The sequence below is a fragment of the Desmodus rotundus genome, chromosome 13 (assembly GCF_022682495.2).
Source record: "Desmodus rotundus isolate HL8 chromosome 13, HLdesRot8A.1, whole genome shotgun sequence".
In the NCBI taxonomy this organism is placed as follows: Eukaryota; Metazoa; Chordata; class Mammalia; order Chiroptera; family Phyllostomidae; genus Desmodus; species Desmodus rotundus.
The window spans coordinates 90,332,545-90,345,465 of record NC_071399.1 but is presented as its reverse complement, the minus strand read 5'-3'; the positions used below and the strand labels follow the sequence as shown (position 1 = coordinate 90,345,465).

At 45.8% G+C, this 12,921-nt stretch overlaps 1 protein-coding gene across 3 annotated transcripts in view; it reads right to left on the bottom strand.

Annotated features, from left to right (window-relative positions):
* LRCH1 (leucine rich repeats and calponin homology domain containing 1) overlaps positions 1-12,921 on the bottom strand; it is a 154,439-nt gene that overhangs the window by 74,035 nt on the left and 67,483 nt on the right. For all 3 annotated transcript variants that reach the window (XM_053916316.2, XM_024568455.4, XM_053916315.2), the window contains exon 2: positions 5,534-5,678. In XM_053916316.2, coding sequence (XP_053772291.1) covers positions 5,534-5,678 — 145 coding nt within the window. The remainder of the gene's footprint in view (positions 1-5,533; positions 5,679-12,921) is intronic.

The following is a 12,921-nucleotide window of genomic DNA, read 5'->3' as shown; positions in this document are numbered from 1 at the left end:
ACCCTGGGAAAGCAAAGCCTGTCACCAGGAGTTCTGGAAGCAATGCGATCAGAGGCTGGAAAGAACTTTCATTTTTTGGCAGCTTCTTCTATTCCTGAACGGCTCCAAGATGACACTTGAAAGCTGAGGCCCCTATTCTTAGAACCACAACACCCCTAAGGATGCCAAGAGTGTTGCTCCTCTGGGTGAGCCTGTGTCCCTAAGGTCCATCTTCGCCAGGCCCTTCGTCAACAACAGCCTCTCCAGAGTCTTAAAATAGGTTTTTAACTTCGTGAGGATTTCCTGTGCAACTCAGGTTCAAAAATGTTTGTTCCTCTATAGGAACAGATCTTGCTTAATCACTTTTATTGTTCCTGGCCCCATTCCCTGGAGAAAGACACTGTATCACAGGAAGAGACACAGTGGCACACACACTAAGCTAACACAACCTGTTGTTGCCGACGCCAAGAAGCAAAGCTTAAAAGCTGAGATCCTTCGTGCACAGACTACATCAACAGCAATATCCTCGTGTTTTCCACAAATACGACCTTTCAGCCATGTGAGGAAATCTAGAACACATCAAAGCGTTTTTAATGGCATTTAACAGTGAAGTTTTGTTTTTGTGTTGTTTTTTTTACAGGTGCCGAGGACACCCACGTCTGTCTAAGACAGGAATCGGGTTCTGGGCACCACGCAACCATTTGACGTTTAAAGATGACAGCCCTGAGAGGTCCTATCAGTCAAGAAGCTGGGCCAGGGCAGTGACACATCACGGCCACCCCCATCATCTCTGTTGTCTTCCCTGTCACCACCCGCATCAAATATTTACGGCTTTACTCTGCTGGAAAACCCAACACATCTCGGAGGGCGTCGTCCACGGTACACGTTTCCCGTACAGGCACCGTAGCTCCACACGGCACCTCTCCTACTTTGAAACACACTCAGTGCGTCATGTCTCCATGAGATTTATTTTAAAAGACAAGAAAATATTAACTACGGCAATACCATGTTTGGTGTTAAGAGTAGAAACATGAAAACTACAAATTTGAAAAGCAGCTTTTCTGCACTCTTACCTAACAGCGTTTTGCTCCTAGTTCCCAGAAATGTGAGGAAAGATGCTAAGTCCTGCAGAAAAGAACGTGTTTTCAGGGACTTACTTCTCAAAGTTGATGAATGCGCCTGTTTGTTCACGCTATTTCAGAATGTACCGTCTAAGATTCGTCCACTTCCAGCGTGTGCTCAAAGGCCGTTCGCAGCATTTCCTTAACTTCCCGAAGTTCAGATGGCCTTCCCCGCTGTCTCTCAGTGAGGGGCACTGCCACGATTGGAGTGCGTCCTGTCTGGAATGTGAGCTCTTTGACATAGTGTCCCACTGACAACCCCACAGAAAGGAACCGGATGGAAGGCAACTCAAGTTCTCGCAAGGCAGTGTGTTTGCAGCATCCTGGGTCCCTTTGCTTCTTTCTCAAGTACTGCAGTTTGCTGTGTATGATGCGCACTTTTTGCCCAAATTTATGAGGCAAAAATAAGGATGTGCATTACAGCTGGGTAGTGCTAATTCCATATTTATATAAATGTGTTTAATTCTTTATTTATGCTTCTGCATTAAAAGTGTAACTCTAGAAAGCAATAACAATATCCGTATGCAAAATAATACCCTAGAATACAATCATTGGCTATATATATATATATATATATATATATATATGAATAAAAACTGAAATAAAAAATTAAAACAAAAGATTTTTTTTCCCTTAAAGTTTGGGACAAAAACATGGCTGCACGTTATACCTGGTAAAATACGGTAAACAGGCTACCAGCCTCTCTTCCAAAGGCCAAAGGTCTACATAGGCCCACCAGGCCTCTTCCCCCAACCACAGATGAAATACTCTTTATTCTGTTGGCTTAATTTTCATGAGGGGTAGAAAAGACATGAAAAGGCCACCATGCCCAACCCTGGCGGCCGTGGAGGGGACATACGTCACAATCACACACAAGCAGGGTAGTCTGAACACCTCCTGGCTGTCAGCAGCGGCTGGGTCGTTGGAGGACAGGAAGACCTCACACGGCCCACGCCACCACCGTGTGGATGGTATCGCCGACACCTTAGCAGACTGGCAGTTTAATTGGATGGCCCTGGTATTTGCCAGTAATTATTACATATTTGACAAGAAACATGTGACAACCACCTGCTACTTCACAGGTGACAAATCTTTTAGGCAAATACAGCAGTCTACCTCAAAGTACTCCCACAGAAATAACCCAATTTCAAGAGTCCAATTCCTAGAACATATGTTTTACTAAACCCGATATTCAAGCAGGAGTTAAAGGCCTTATAATTGAATAAACAAGGGGATGGTCTCCTGGTCACTAAAGCTGGCCCTCCTATGTCATGTCCATGAAGTAAATTTGATAGAAGGTATCATAAGAGTTTAAAGGATGTACATACATTTTTATTTTATTTTTATCCTTGCCCAAGGACATGCTTATTGATTTTAGAGAGAAGGAAAGGAAGAGAGAGAGGGAGAGAAACACCGATCGGTTGCCTCTTGTTCACACCCCAACTGGAGACAAAACCTGCAACACAAGTTTATCTCCTGACCGGGAATCGAACCTGTGACCTTTCAGTTCACATGGTGATGCCCAACCAACTGAGCCACACCAACCAGGGCCCTACTTTCATAATCCACCCCGATACAATACCTCTGAAAAGTAAGAGCCACCCTTCCTCTCACTCTTCTCCATTTAGTTATCAACTCCTTCAAAGACTCATAACTCTACACTAGAGACAAGGTCAGACATCCAAGCCTGTAAGAATTTTTATGAGTTTCTTTGAGCCAAACTGACGACAATGGCCAGGAAGCAACATTTCAATGGACTGAGAAAGTGCTCCAGAGAATGGCAGTTTTGTGCCTTATTTACACATTAGAATCAAAGGAGAACACATACGGGGGTTACATTGTTACTGTCAGTATTTAGCTAGAAAAGGGGAGCAAAGACAACTAGACATAGAGCTTCATAAAACGGGGAGCACAAGCTTGCTTGCTAGCCAAGAAGCTGGAGCTTCACACCCCAGGGGACCACAGCATGGCTCTGCCAAGGGGATTAACACTCCTCCCTCCCCAGCTCCAGTACCAGATTGTTGGGGGCTCAGGGGGAGATGCTGGACCACAGGCACCTGTCAACCTAGGGGATGAACCCATTCAAAGCCCGTGAAAGCTTGAGAAGTTCATTGGTTCTTATGAAAGGCTCCTAGTCCATCCCAAACCCAAGCTAACATAATCCCAAGGGAACAAAGAAGCTCACTCAAGCCCTCTCTCAGTCTCTCTCCCCCTTCTACCCAGTAATGTGCTCCCATGTTCTCTCCCCTTAGCAGCCGCAGCCATGTGGACTCCGCCACTGGAGCAGCCCACACGAGCTAAGCTACCCGGACGGGCACTGAGACCACGGAGCAGCCATCGGTGGTCTCCCAAGGGCTGAGCTTGAACACGAAGCAGAAAATCTGAACACTGACTCTTGCTCTGGCCTTGCTGCAGACACGGCTGGACTCTTCCCGTGGTGAGACGGAGGGAGACGGGGCATCGGAAACCCAGGGGGAAGCTTCTATTTCCACACAAATAAAGGACGCCACACCACCCTCTCCCGTGTGGGGCGCTTGGAAGGCTTTCCTCATGACCCCGTGGAAGAGCCTGATTTCCGCTGACAACAACATGGAACCCACCGGTGACAGATTAGGGAGGTGGGAGAAAGCAAAGCAGGGAAATCTCTGGGATTGGATAAAAAGTAAACCAATAAACACACACTTCTTTCACACAGATGAGTATAGGAGAGTTAACAGTTAACACAACACAAAAATAGTAGAAATGAGGGGTTTGTGGTCTCTGCTCTGGTGGGCCACTGTGCCCTGAGGGGTCTGGAAAAGGAAATTACCCTGACATTCCAAAGGGATGTTACTGTAGATGCAGAAAGACAGTGGCCAGGCTCCGTGAAGGTCAAGATCAACCTTTGTCAAGGAATATTCGGGCCCAGGACACAGCTACTGGCCATGACTAGCCTTTAGTTAAGAAGTTTTCATTTCAGAGCATCCTTTGTGGGTACTTTTGGTCTCTTGAGTTTTTAATGCCACCATGCAGGCCTCCCCTGGACTTGTCAGGTTTACTGTGAGGCCCCTTTTTCATCCACGGAGCAGAGAAAAAGGAAACAAAACAAAAAAATAACCTCTATGAAGGGGAGAAAAGACAGAGGCACACAATAAATTCACTATCACAGACAGAAAAGAGAGTTTAAACAGCGGGGTACACGAAGGCCCCTTTACGTCCTTCTCCCTTTCCATTCCCCGGGAATTCATCGCCGAACCTGGTGACTGCATGACACCCAGTCCCTCCCCCGCCACCGTCCCTTCCACCGGCTTCTCTCTGTTCTTGTCCCGAAGAGCCAGGAACCATATTCCAGGACGTACTTTCCACCATTCCACTCTCAACTAGGCTCAACGTGAAAACCATACCCACAGCAATTCTATGACTGCTTTTGAAGCAGAATACTTAACAAATTTTGAAATTAGATTACCTAATATTTGTAGAATTTTATGCTTGGTCTCATCCCAGAAGAAAAATGTCATCTGAAGCCAAAAGTTTCTCAGTGCATATGGACTTAATGCAAAGCTCAATCTGGTTACTTACACGCAGGGCTGTTAAGAGGTGAAAACACCACAACAGGACAGGAGGAGGCACGGACCAACCGATATTCCCTCGGGACAGTTCCCCTAAATGGGCTGGGACTAGAGACCAGATGTTCTGGGGATGTGCTGGCTGCATGAGGCCGTTCCAAAGGAACTGAGGTTCTGCAGAGCTGACACAGTTTCATCTGTTCTTATGCAAGAAAACTCCAACTGGTCAGACGGACTAGGAACCAGGACAAGTGCAAGCTCAATCTATGAGCCTCTAGGTTATCCTAACAGTAACCTATACCTTATTTACCAAAAAGAAGTGAAAGCCACTTAAAATAAGGAAGTATCTTGTGGAGGGCGGGCTTCCCCTGCTAGGTGAATGTTCTAGGAGACCATCTGGATCAGCGGACCAGCTGGCATTGTTGTGAGAGGCTGCCTTCGGCTTTGGGGAAAGTTTTTAAAACTCTTTCAATGGATTTGCCCATTCCATGATTTGTGATTTACGAGCACACCTGCCCACACCATGCTGAGTGTTCAGTGGTTTTTGACCAAACCCCCATGTTCTTCTTACTTCCCTCCTCCAAAATCTGTATCAATACCTGAAGTCAATATACCAAGAACCTCTAAGCACCAATGAGACAAAAAGTATAAACGATGTCATAGAAATTATTTAAAAAAACAAAAACAACTCATCATATTGGCATTCGGAAAAGTCTAGCACCAAAAACAATATGAAAGGTTCTACAAATGGATAAGAAAATGTATTTCTTAAATGATATTTGTGCAATTTACTTCCAAGGGTGGTGAGCAGTTTCAAAGAGAAAAAACTGATAGAAATAAAAGCACATTTTGACCTGAATTTCATTACCGCCTTTAGAGTTCACCCACCTCAGGTTTAAGTAGGTCAGCATCTGCAGGTTCACGATCGCCTCGGGGATGACTCTGATACAATTGTGGTGCAGATTAAGACTTTCCAGGGACACAAAGTGGCACAATTCCATGGGAACTTCAACCAGTCTGTTTTTAGATAAATCTATGAGAAAAGGAAAGAATACTTTGTCAACAAACCTTCAACAGAATCCAGGACAATCTTAATCAACTATCATACTTTGTCCTTAACGTGTTTTGATATAATCATTATAACCTACATGTAGATCAACACTATCATTTTCTGTACTGCTGTGAGTATGGTGTTGTGATCTCCTTTTATTAGCATATGAGCCCACGTCATATGGAAAAGCAAAAATACTGCTGCAACAGACTTAGCTCTCTACATTACTTTGTAAACTCGGGGCAGAAAGAGGGGTAACTGAATCAATATTTACCTCCCATGTCATCTGAAAATTATCTCAAAGTTATTCTCCCCTGGACAAGTTTGTAAGACTGTACCCTTTAATATATCTGAGTACATATATTTACCCCAGCATTTAATTTTGCATTCATAACATGCATTATCTCTCGGAATATGACTTTTACATCTTCTGCAAGCAAGCACTCAGTAGAAGCTAAGCAAAGACTTCATTCCCTAGGATCGATTCCCGATGCCTGCCGTGCCCAAGGAGGACCAGTGCTGTGTCTGCCGATGGCCTGCAGTAAAACTGGGCTCTCTCGGCCAAATCTTCCCTTGGTCTACAGAGCAAAGCAAACACACGTCAAGTTTATAATGTCACCATTGCATCAATAAAAATGCAGCATAGCGCTTCAGGTCTGAATCTGGGAAGCGTGGCGATTCGCGGTCACATGCCACAGAACACTGAGTACGAGACAAGAGCCACCCCTGTTAAAACAGGAACTCAGCAATGGCGGATCACCCCATACATACGTCAGTAGGAGGGACTCAATTTAAGGACACTTAAATAGGTCAACGCTACAACGAGGCAGCAGTCAAAGAGCCACCTTCACGACCACGGCCCTTCCAACAAACAAACCATAAACAAGCAGAAAACAGGCCTGGATGACTTCAGAGGGGGTTCTAAGACTCTGAAGGAACGGTTCTGGTAATATGTAAACTATTCTAAACCATGTGAAAAGAAGGAAAGTTTCCAAATTCTTATGTAAGCAGGTATAGTATCGGTGCTCTGACCTAACAAAGAAAGTACATACGCACCCCTTCCCAGTCCCGACCTAGGCCCTAACTCTGAGCACCAGCACAGGGAACTGAGCCCTGCATAGAAGGACGGGCGTACTGTGACTGAGTAACAAGGCTCTGGACAATTTAAACCATTCACCACACTCACGGTACAAGGGAAATGGCGCACGAGCATCTCTAGAGACACTTTCTTGTTCGTACATCGTGAAATTGGCCAATTGCAGGTGCACGACTCGGTGCTCTCTCGCAATTTTACCCAATAGTGGGTTCAGCACCACACCTCAGTCTTAGAGCACGTGTATTCCTTCTTGGTGCACCTGCTCAATAAAAGGAGAAGTTCAACATTTCCTTGCGTAATTTATAAACATGACTGAGAGGATATGCTTTTATTTATTGCTACCTCATGAATGTCTAGAAATGTCACCATTAAAGACAGACATCACCACTACTATCACTGCCATTACGTTTACTCTTATTATTCAGGAGGTGCCAGTCAGGCACGAGATAAGAAGAGAACGGACAAACCAAAACGGGAAAGAAAAAGACAAAATTCTACCGCCCCCACTGACTAGGACAGTGAAGTCGTCATTGTTCACACATGCACATTCCGGTCCCCTCTCCTTGGCTGCCAGGTGACATCGGTGTCATGCAAACTGTTCTTGTTATATTAACAATGGCTGGGCTTTTTCTGGACAGACCTTGTATATATACACATATAAATAATATGGGTTATATAGAACATATATAAATTTATGTATATAATAACTTCCCACCAGCATTCTTATTCTTTCTCCATACAAAGAATTTCGTTTCATTGGATAAGAAGGGAAGCCACAGCCAATCATAGAGTCCCACTATTAAATCAAGAGAAGTGATTGAGACAAGCTTCCTTTCAGGAATGCGTACAAACTAAACAGACAAAAATTCCAGACGTTTCTTGCGTTCATTCTTCCTGAAACCCGCTATGCATGGCGGCCATCTTTAGGTGCTGTGATGCTGGAAATCGACCCGGAAAACGCTTATGAGCTGCATCCTTCAGGTTCGGCCCAAAGGAAATTCCACTGAGGGTCCAGTTTACATTCAAACCCTTACCTTTCCGGAGACTCGCCAGAACTATACTCTCAAGTTGTATGTTTTGATAACTATTTTAAATAATAATGTTTTTATTAGTTCTAGTATCACTAATGCTTTTTAGATTAAAAAATGTAGGGCTTTTGTAGAAACAGGACATCAAATTAATCACAGCAACCACTCCAATCTGAAAGTTGAAGGCCGGTTCTAAATCTACAACCACCTCAGATTTTGAGAAAGTTACTCAACTTTCTAGGTCTCTATTCCCAAATAGGTAAAATTAGAATATAGGTACCTGGGGGAATTCAAAAATTCTTTTCAGACCCAAGATTTCTGTGAATAAGTAAAATGTATTCAGAATTCAAGGGTTATCTGGCAAAAGCATTCAGAACCCAAGTGGTGTTTTTCATCATAATAATCAATAGCAGTTGAATATCATAGTTATAAAACACAAACCTACATGTAGTAAGTAAACATAAGCACATCCTTTTAATGAATTTGACATTTCCTTGTAGAAACTACATCCTATCATATAATCTGAATTTCAGAAGTACTCTGTTTTCAAACTTGGAGAAAATGTAATGGTAGGGAAAATGGTACAAAATAGCTTACAAATTAAGCTAATATTCCATTCTGGACTAACCTTTCTAATAGCTTTATTAACAGTCTGCCAGAAAACAATGCTGGGACAATGTTCTAATTAATTAGCATGTGAGCCTGGTATTGTCGTTAAAACTCACAACACAGATTTTATTCGCTCTCCTCCACAAACCCCAGGTTTTCCTCCCCGGCCACATCCTCCCTGTTCATCTGACTTGCACGCAAGGGAGAGGCAAAGGAAGCGCACCTGGTAAAGCTTTAATTTTAAATTGTTGATCTGCTCTCTCCCGTGTAAGTCTTTGCTTTTAATCGTGCTGTTCTGTATATAGTTTTTCAGGAACGCTTTTATTGAAAGGAGCCTGACTATACATTACAAATACAGTTACAAGGTGTGAACAACGGGAATGCCCAAAGACCGAGACTATTCTGCCAGTCAAGGAAGAGACCTCCCTGCCTGCTGAGTTAGTGCGAATTTACCTGCGCAATGCCCCTACCCCCACCCTGGGTGTGTGCTCCAGCTTCTACATGGAAAGGAAGAAATTACATTACAAAATCTACAGGGAGCTTTGACTCTTTCAATGCCTGTGTGAAAAGTCGCCTAGACCAGCACTGTTCAAAGAAAAACAAAACTGAAGAACAGCGAGACAAAAGTTTTCCTTTCTTATTTGTTTAGGTTAATCACCCCGATGATGAATTATTAATATATTCATCAGCATAGACTCAGTACTCGGTTTCGGCAGAAAGGAAAAACACATATGTTCACTTTCAAGGAAGTTATCGTTTCTATTTGCAAGGTGAAAAGAGGCACAGGCAGAGGGAACAATAAGGTAAAATGTTCTAACGGTGCTTTTAAAAAAAGTATAAATCAAGAGGTAAAATCCAGTTGGGTACTTAAGGGCCCCGTTCCCTGGGCCCTTCTATCATGCCAGACACAATACCAGCAGCTTTGCATCTGGCACCTCATATAAGCCACCCACCTTTAGAGGAGGAAACTGGGCTCAGAAAGCTTATGTGACTGGCCCAAAGTCAGAGGTAAGTCACTATAGTCACGACTAACTCAGAGGCAGCCAGGCTCCAGAGCCACACAAGGCCCCCTTTTTCCCCATGGAACAGCAAGGCCATGATGTGCCCCTGAAGCTAGATGCCTAGGAAGATACAGCAACTAAACCTTCACTGCATTCCTATTTCTCCAAAACGCCGCCAAAATACAGGCAACACATTCTGTGCACTGAAAAGACTAAACATTGAAGAATGTTATAAGCATTATGCTCAAAAAGAAACTACTGAAAACAATGGTGAGCTGAGGGGCACAATGCTGGAAGTGGCGGCAGGAAGCTTGGGAATTAGAAACCTTCACTTAAGTGGCTAATTATGCTGACTTACATAAGCACTGTGTTTCACTGAGGAGTTTAGGATGGGTTTTTAAATACAGGACTTATCTTCCCTACTTGTCTCGGAGTAGCATTTACTTCTCAGTTAACTTTATGACTGGAAGAGAGAAAGGGGGTGTCCAAAACACTGGGCACGTTTGCCCCCTCCCCCCCATGCCTTACTTAGGCTAATACTCAGACCATCTTATCCAGGTGGGCCAGGGAAGTCAGTCTCCCGATGCTCTAGAGTGGACAAATAACCGATCACAGACAGTGAAAAAAAATAGGTTCAAAATTCTTTTCTGTTAGTTGAAAGCAAAGAAATAAAACAAGATCTGGTCCCCCTCTCTTAAAAAAATTGAAAACAAGATGAAGAAGAAAGAAATCTAGGCCTTAAATGCCATTAAAGACAATTGAAAGAAAACAGCTCCCAACGGACGAATGTCGCTTGCTCGGCCTTTGAAAGAGCAAACCCGTGGCAGGAGGCAGGCTAGGGAGGGAGAGGGGTACTACCAAGTTGGCTTACGAGCTATTTGTTGAATAAAACATTTGCCTAGCATTTCTGAACCGTGTTGGTACACTGGAATGACTTGAAAAGTTTTTAACAAAGCCTGATGCCTGGAGCCCATGGCCAGAAATGTTAGGGTGTGACGTGGGCATCAGAAGTCCTCACCCACCAGATTGCCTCCCTGTATTCTAGGGGAAACGCAGGCGAGTAGATGGTCCGACCTCTCAGCTTTTCCTACAAAAACACACCAACAGGTGGCGCTCTCCTAGGACCAGGCGGTGGAGCCCAGGGGGGCTCTGATGGGACACCAGTCTGGGACCTCAACCCACAGCCCAACTGGATAAAGGAAATCTGCACCCATCCAGGGTTAACCGCTCCACGATTAGCTTCTTCCTCTAAATTCCTCTTCAACTACTTTCTGTTGCAACCTGAGCCACACCAATCTGATCTGGAATGGAGGTGAGCCTATTATGAATGGGCTATGATCTTAGCGAAGTAGGCTTTTTCCTTATTGAATCCTCAGCATAACCTAGTGAGGCAGGAGCTGTTCTAACTCCTGGCTACCTGGGGGCACTAAGGCCCAGAGAAGTTAGGCAACTTGCCTGAGGACACAGAACTACTGTCACCAAAGAACCAGCTCAAAAAAAACGATCCCATCCTGTTTGACCAGGGGCTGAGCTGTTTTTCAGGACAGATAACCAGGACCCGGGGTCAAGCAGCTGAAGTGGCACTGAGGAGAGAGCTGGGGCCTCCAGCTGCACGGGAAACCACAGAGGTGCCCTCCCCCCACCCATCACAGGCACACACACAGGCGGGACCAAAGGACAAGGACAAGGTCAGAGCTTCAACACCGAAACCGTTTCAGACGCCAAGGGCCCACTGTCCAGGAAGATCGTCCAATGACACCCCTTTACCTTCAGTGACCAAGTTCCAAGGTCCTCCCATTACAACGTGCTCCCACCAGCGCTCGGCATGTCTGGTCCCCCCGCCCCTTCAAAACCTTGGCCCGGTGAGCAAGGTGGATCTGAGGCACCGTCAGGCCTCCCATCCTCTCAGCTGGCGCCTTCTCCAGCAGGACACCTTTCCTCACTCCAACCCCTGACATGCGAAGTCGCGGCCTTCGGAAGCGGGAGGCACGCAGGCTTTGGTTCAGTAAGTGGCAGGGGCAAGGACTCCAACCGGTAGACGGAGACCAAAGCCCTGCTCCTCGGATCGATTCAGGGCGCTGCACTGCCGGGGAAAGTCAGCTGTTCCCGTGGCTACCTCATCTACAGAGGAAATTAGGGCTACGTTTCAGATGCCCGCTCAGGAGGCACTGCGTGACCTCAGAGTTCTGCACTAAAATGAAGTGACCTCTGCCCTGACTGGTGTGGCTCAGTTGGTTGGGTGCCGTCCCTCAAAGCAAAAGGTCGCCAGTTTGATTCCTGGTCAGGGCACATGTCTGGGTTTTGGGTTCAGTCCCTGGTCGGGGCACATTCAAGGGGCAGCTGATTGATGTTTTTCTCTCTCTCTCTCCCCCTTCCTTCCCCTCTCCCTAAAATTAAACAAATAAATTCTTTTAAAAAATAAGTAAATAAATAAAAATTAAAGGAAGTGTGACCTTTGACCAGGCCCTTAATATTTTCCCCAGAAAGAAGAGCACGCATTATTGGGGCCTTGTTTCTCCCACCCAGGCCAAGTTGGACACTGTCCTTCCTGCTGCACAAGGCCCCCCGGGGCCCTGCCCTGCCCTGCCCTGGGGACAGAGGCCCACCCAGCTCTGCAGGCACACCCAGCCCAGCAGCCAAGGGAACCCCAGAACCACGTCCTCCCACGTCCACGCCTTCCTGGAAGCGTTCACAGGAAAGCCGTGCGGCCGGAAAGACAGCGTGAGTTTGGCCACGGCCAAAACAAGCTCAGCAAATCCCTGAAATAAAGTCACCAAAGGAATAAGAATAAGCAGGGGGAGGGGGAGAAACAGTCCATGGAACCCCATGTGCAGTCAGCACCTTCAGCACGCGATGCTGTTTTTGTATGAAAAAGGAAAGTGGTGCGTCCGGAGAAATCGGATGAGGCCGGCTGCCCGGCAACAGCATCCTGAGCTGTCGGCCACCACGGCCAGGGGCAGAAGCGCTGACGGCCAGGGGCAGAAGCGCTGACACCCCGGGACAGTTGCGAAACTCATCTACAGCGTGCCGTCCCCTTCTGGTCGGATGCAAAGGCCTCCTCTTGGAAGTCGACCTTATGCCCAGTTCCAGCAAAACCAAATGATCTAGTCTTTCTTTTTTTTTTAAAGATTTTATTTATTTATTTTTAGACAGAGAGGAAGGGAGAAAGAAAGAGAGGGACAGAAACATCCATGTGTGGCTGCCTCTCATAAGCCCCCCACTGGGGGCCTGCAACCCAGGCATGTGCTCTGACTGGGAATCGAACCGGCAACCCTTTGGTTTGCAGGTCAGCTCTCAATCCACTGAGCCACACCAGCCAGGGCCAAATGATCTAGTTTTTAAGCTGAACTAGAAACATGTTCTCATGGGAGTTTAGTTTTAGAATATTAGCACCAATCGTGATGTCTTAATAATTGGGTTAAGCGGTGTCTGCCACATACACCTCTAAACCCCTGGCCCGCCAGCCAGGACATGAACCTGCTGTCCTCCTC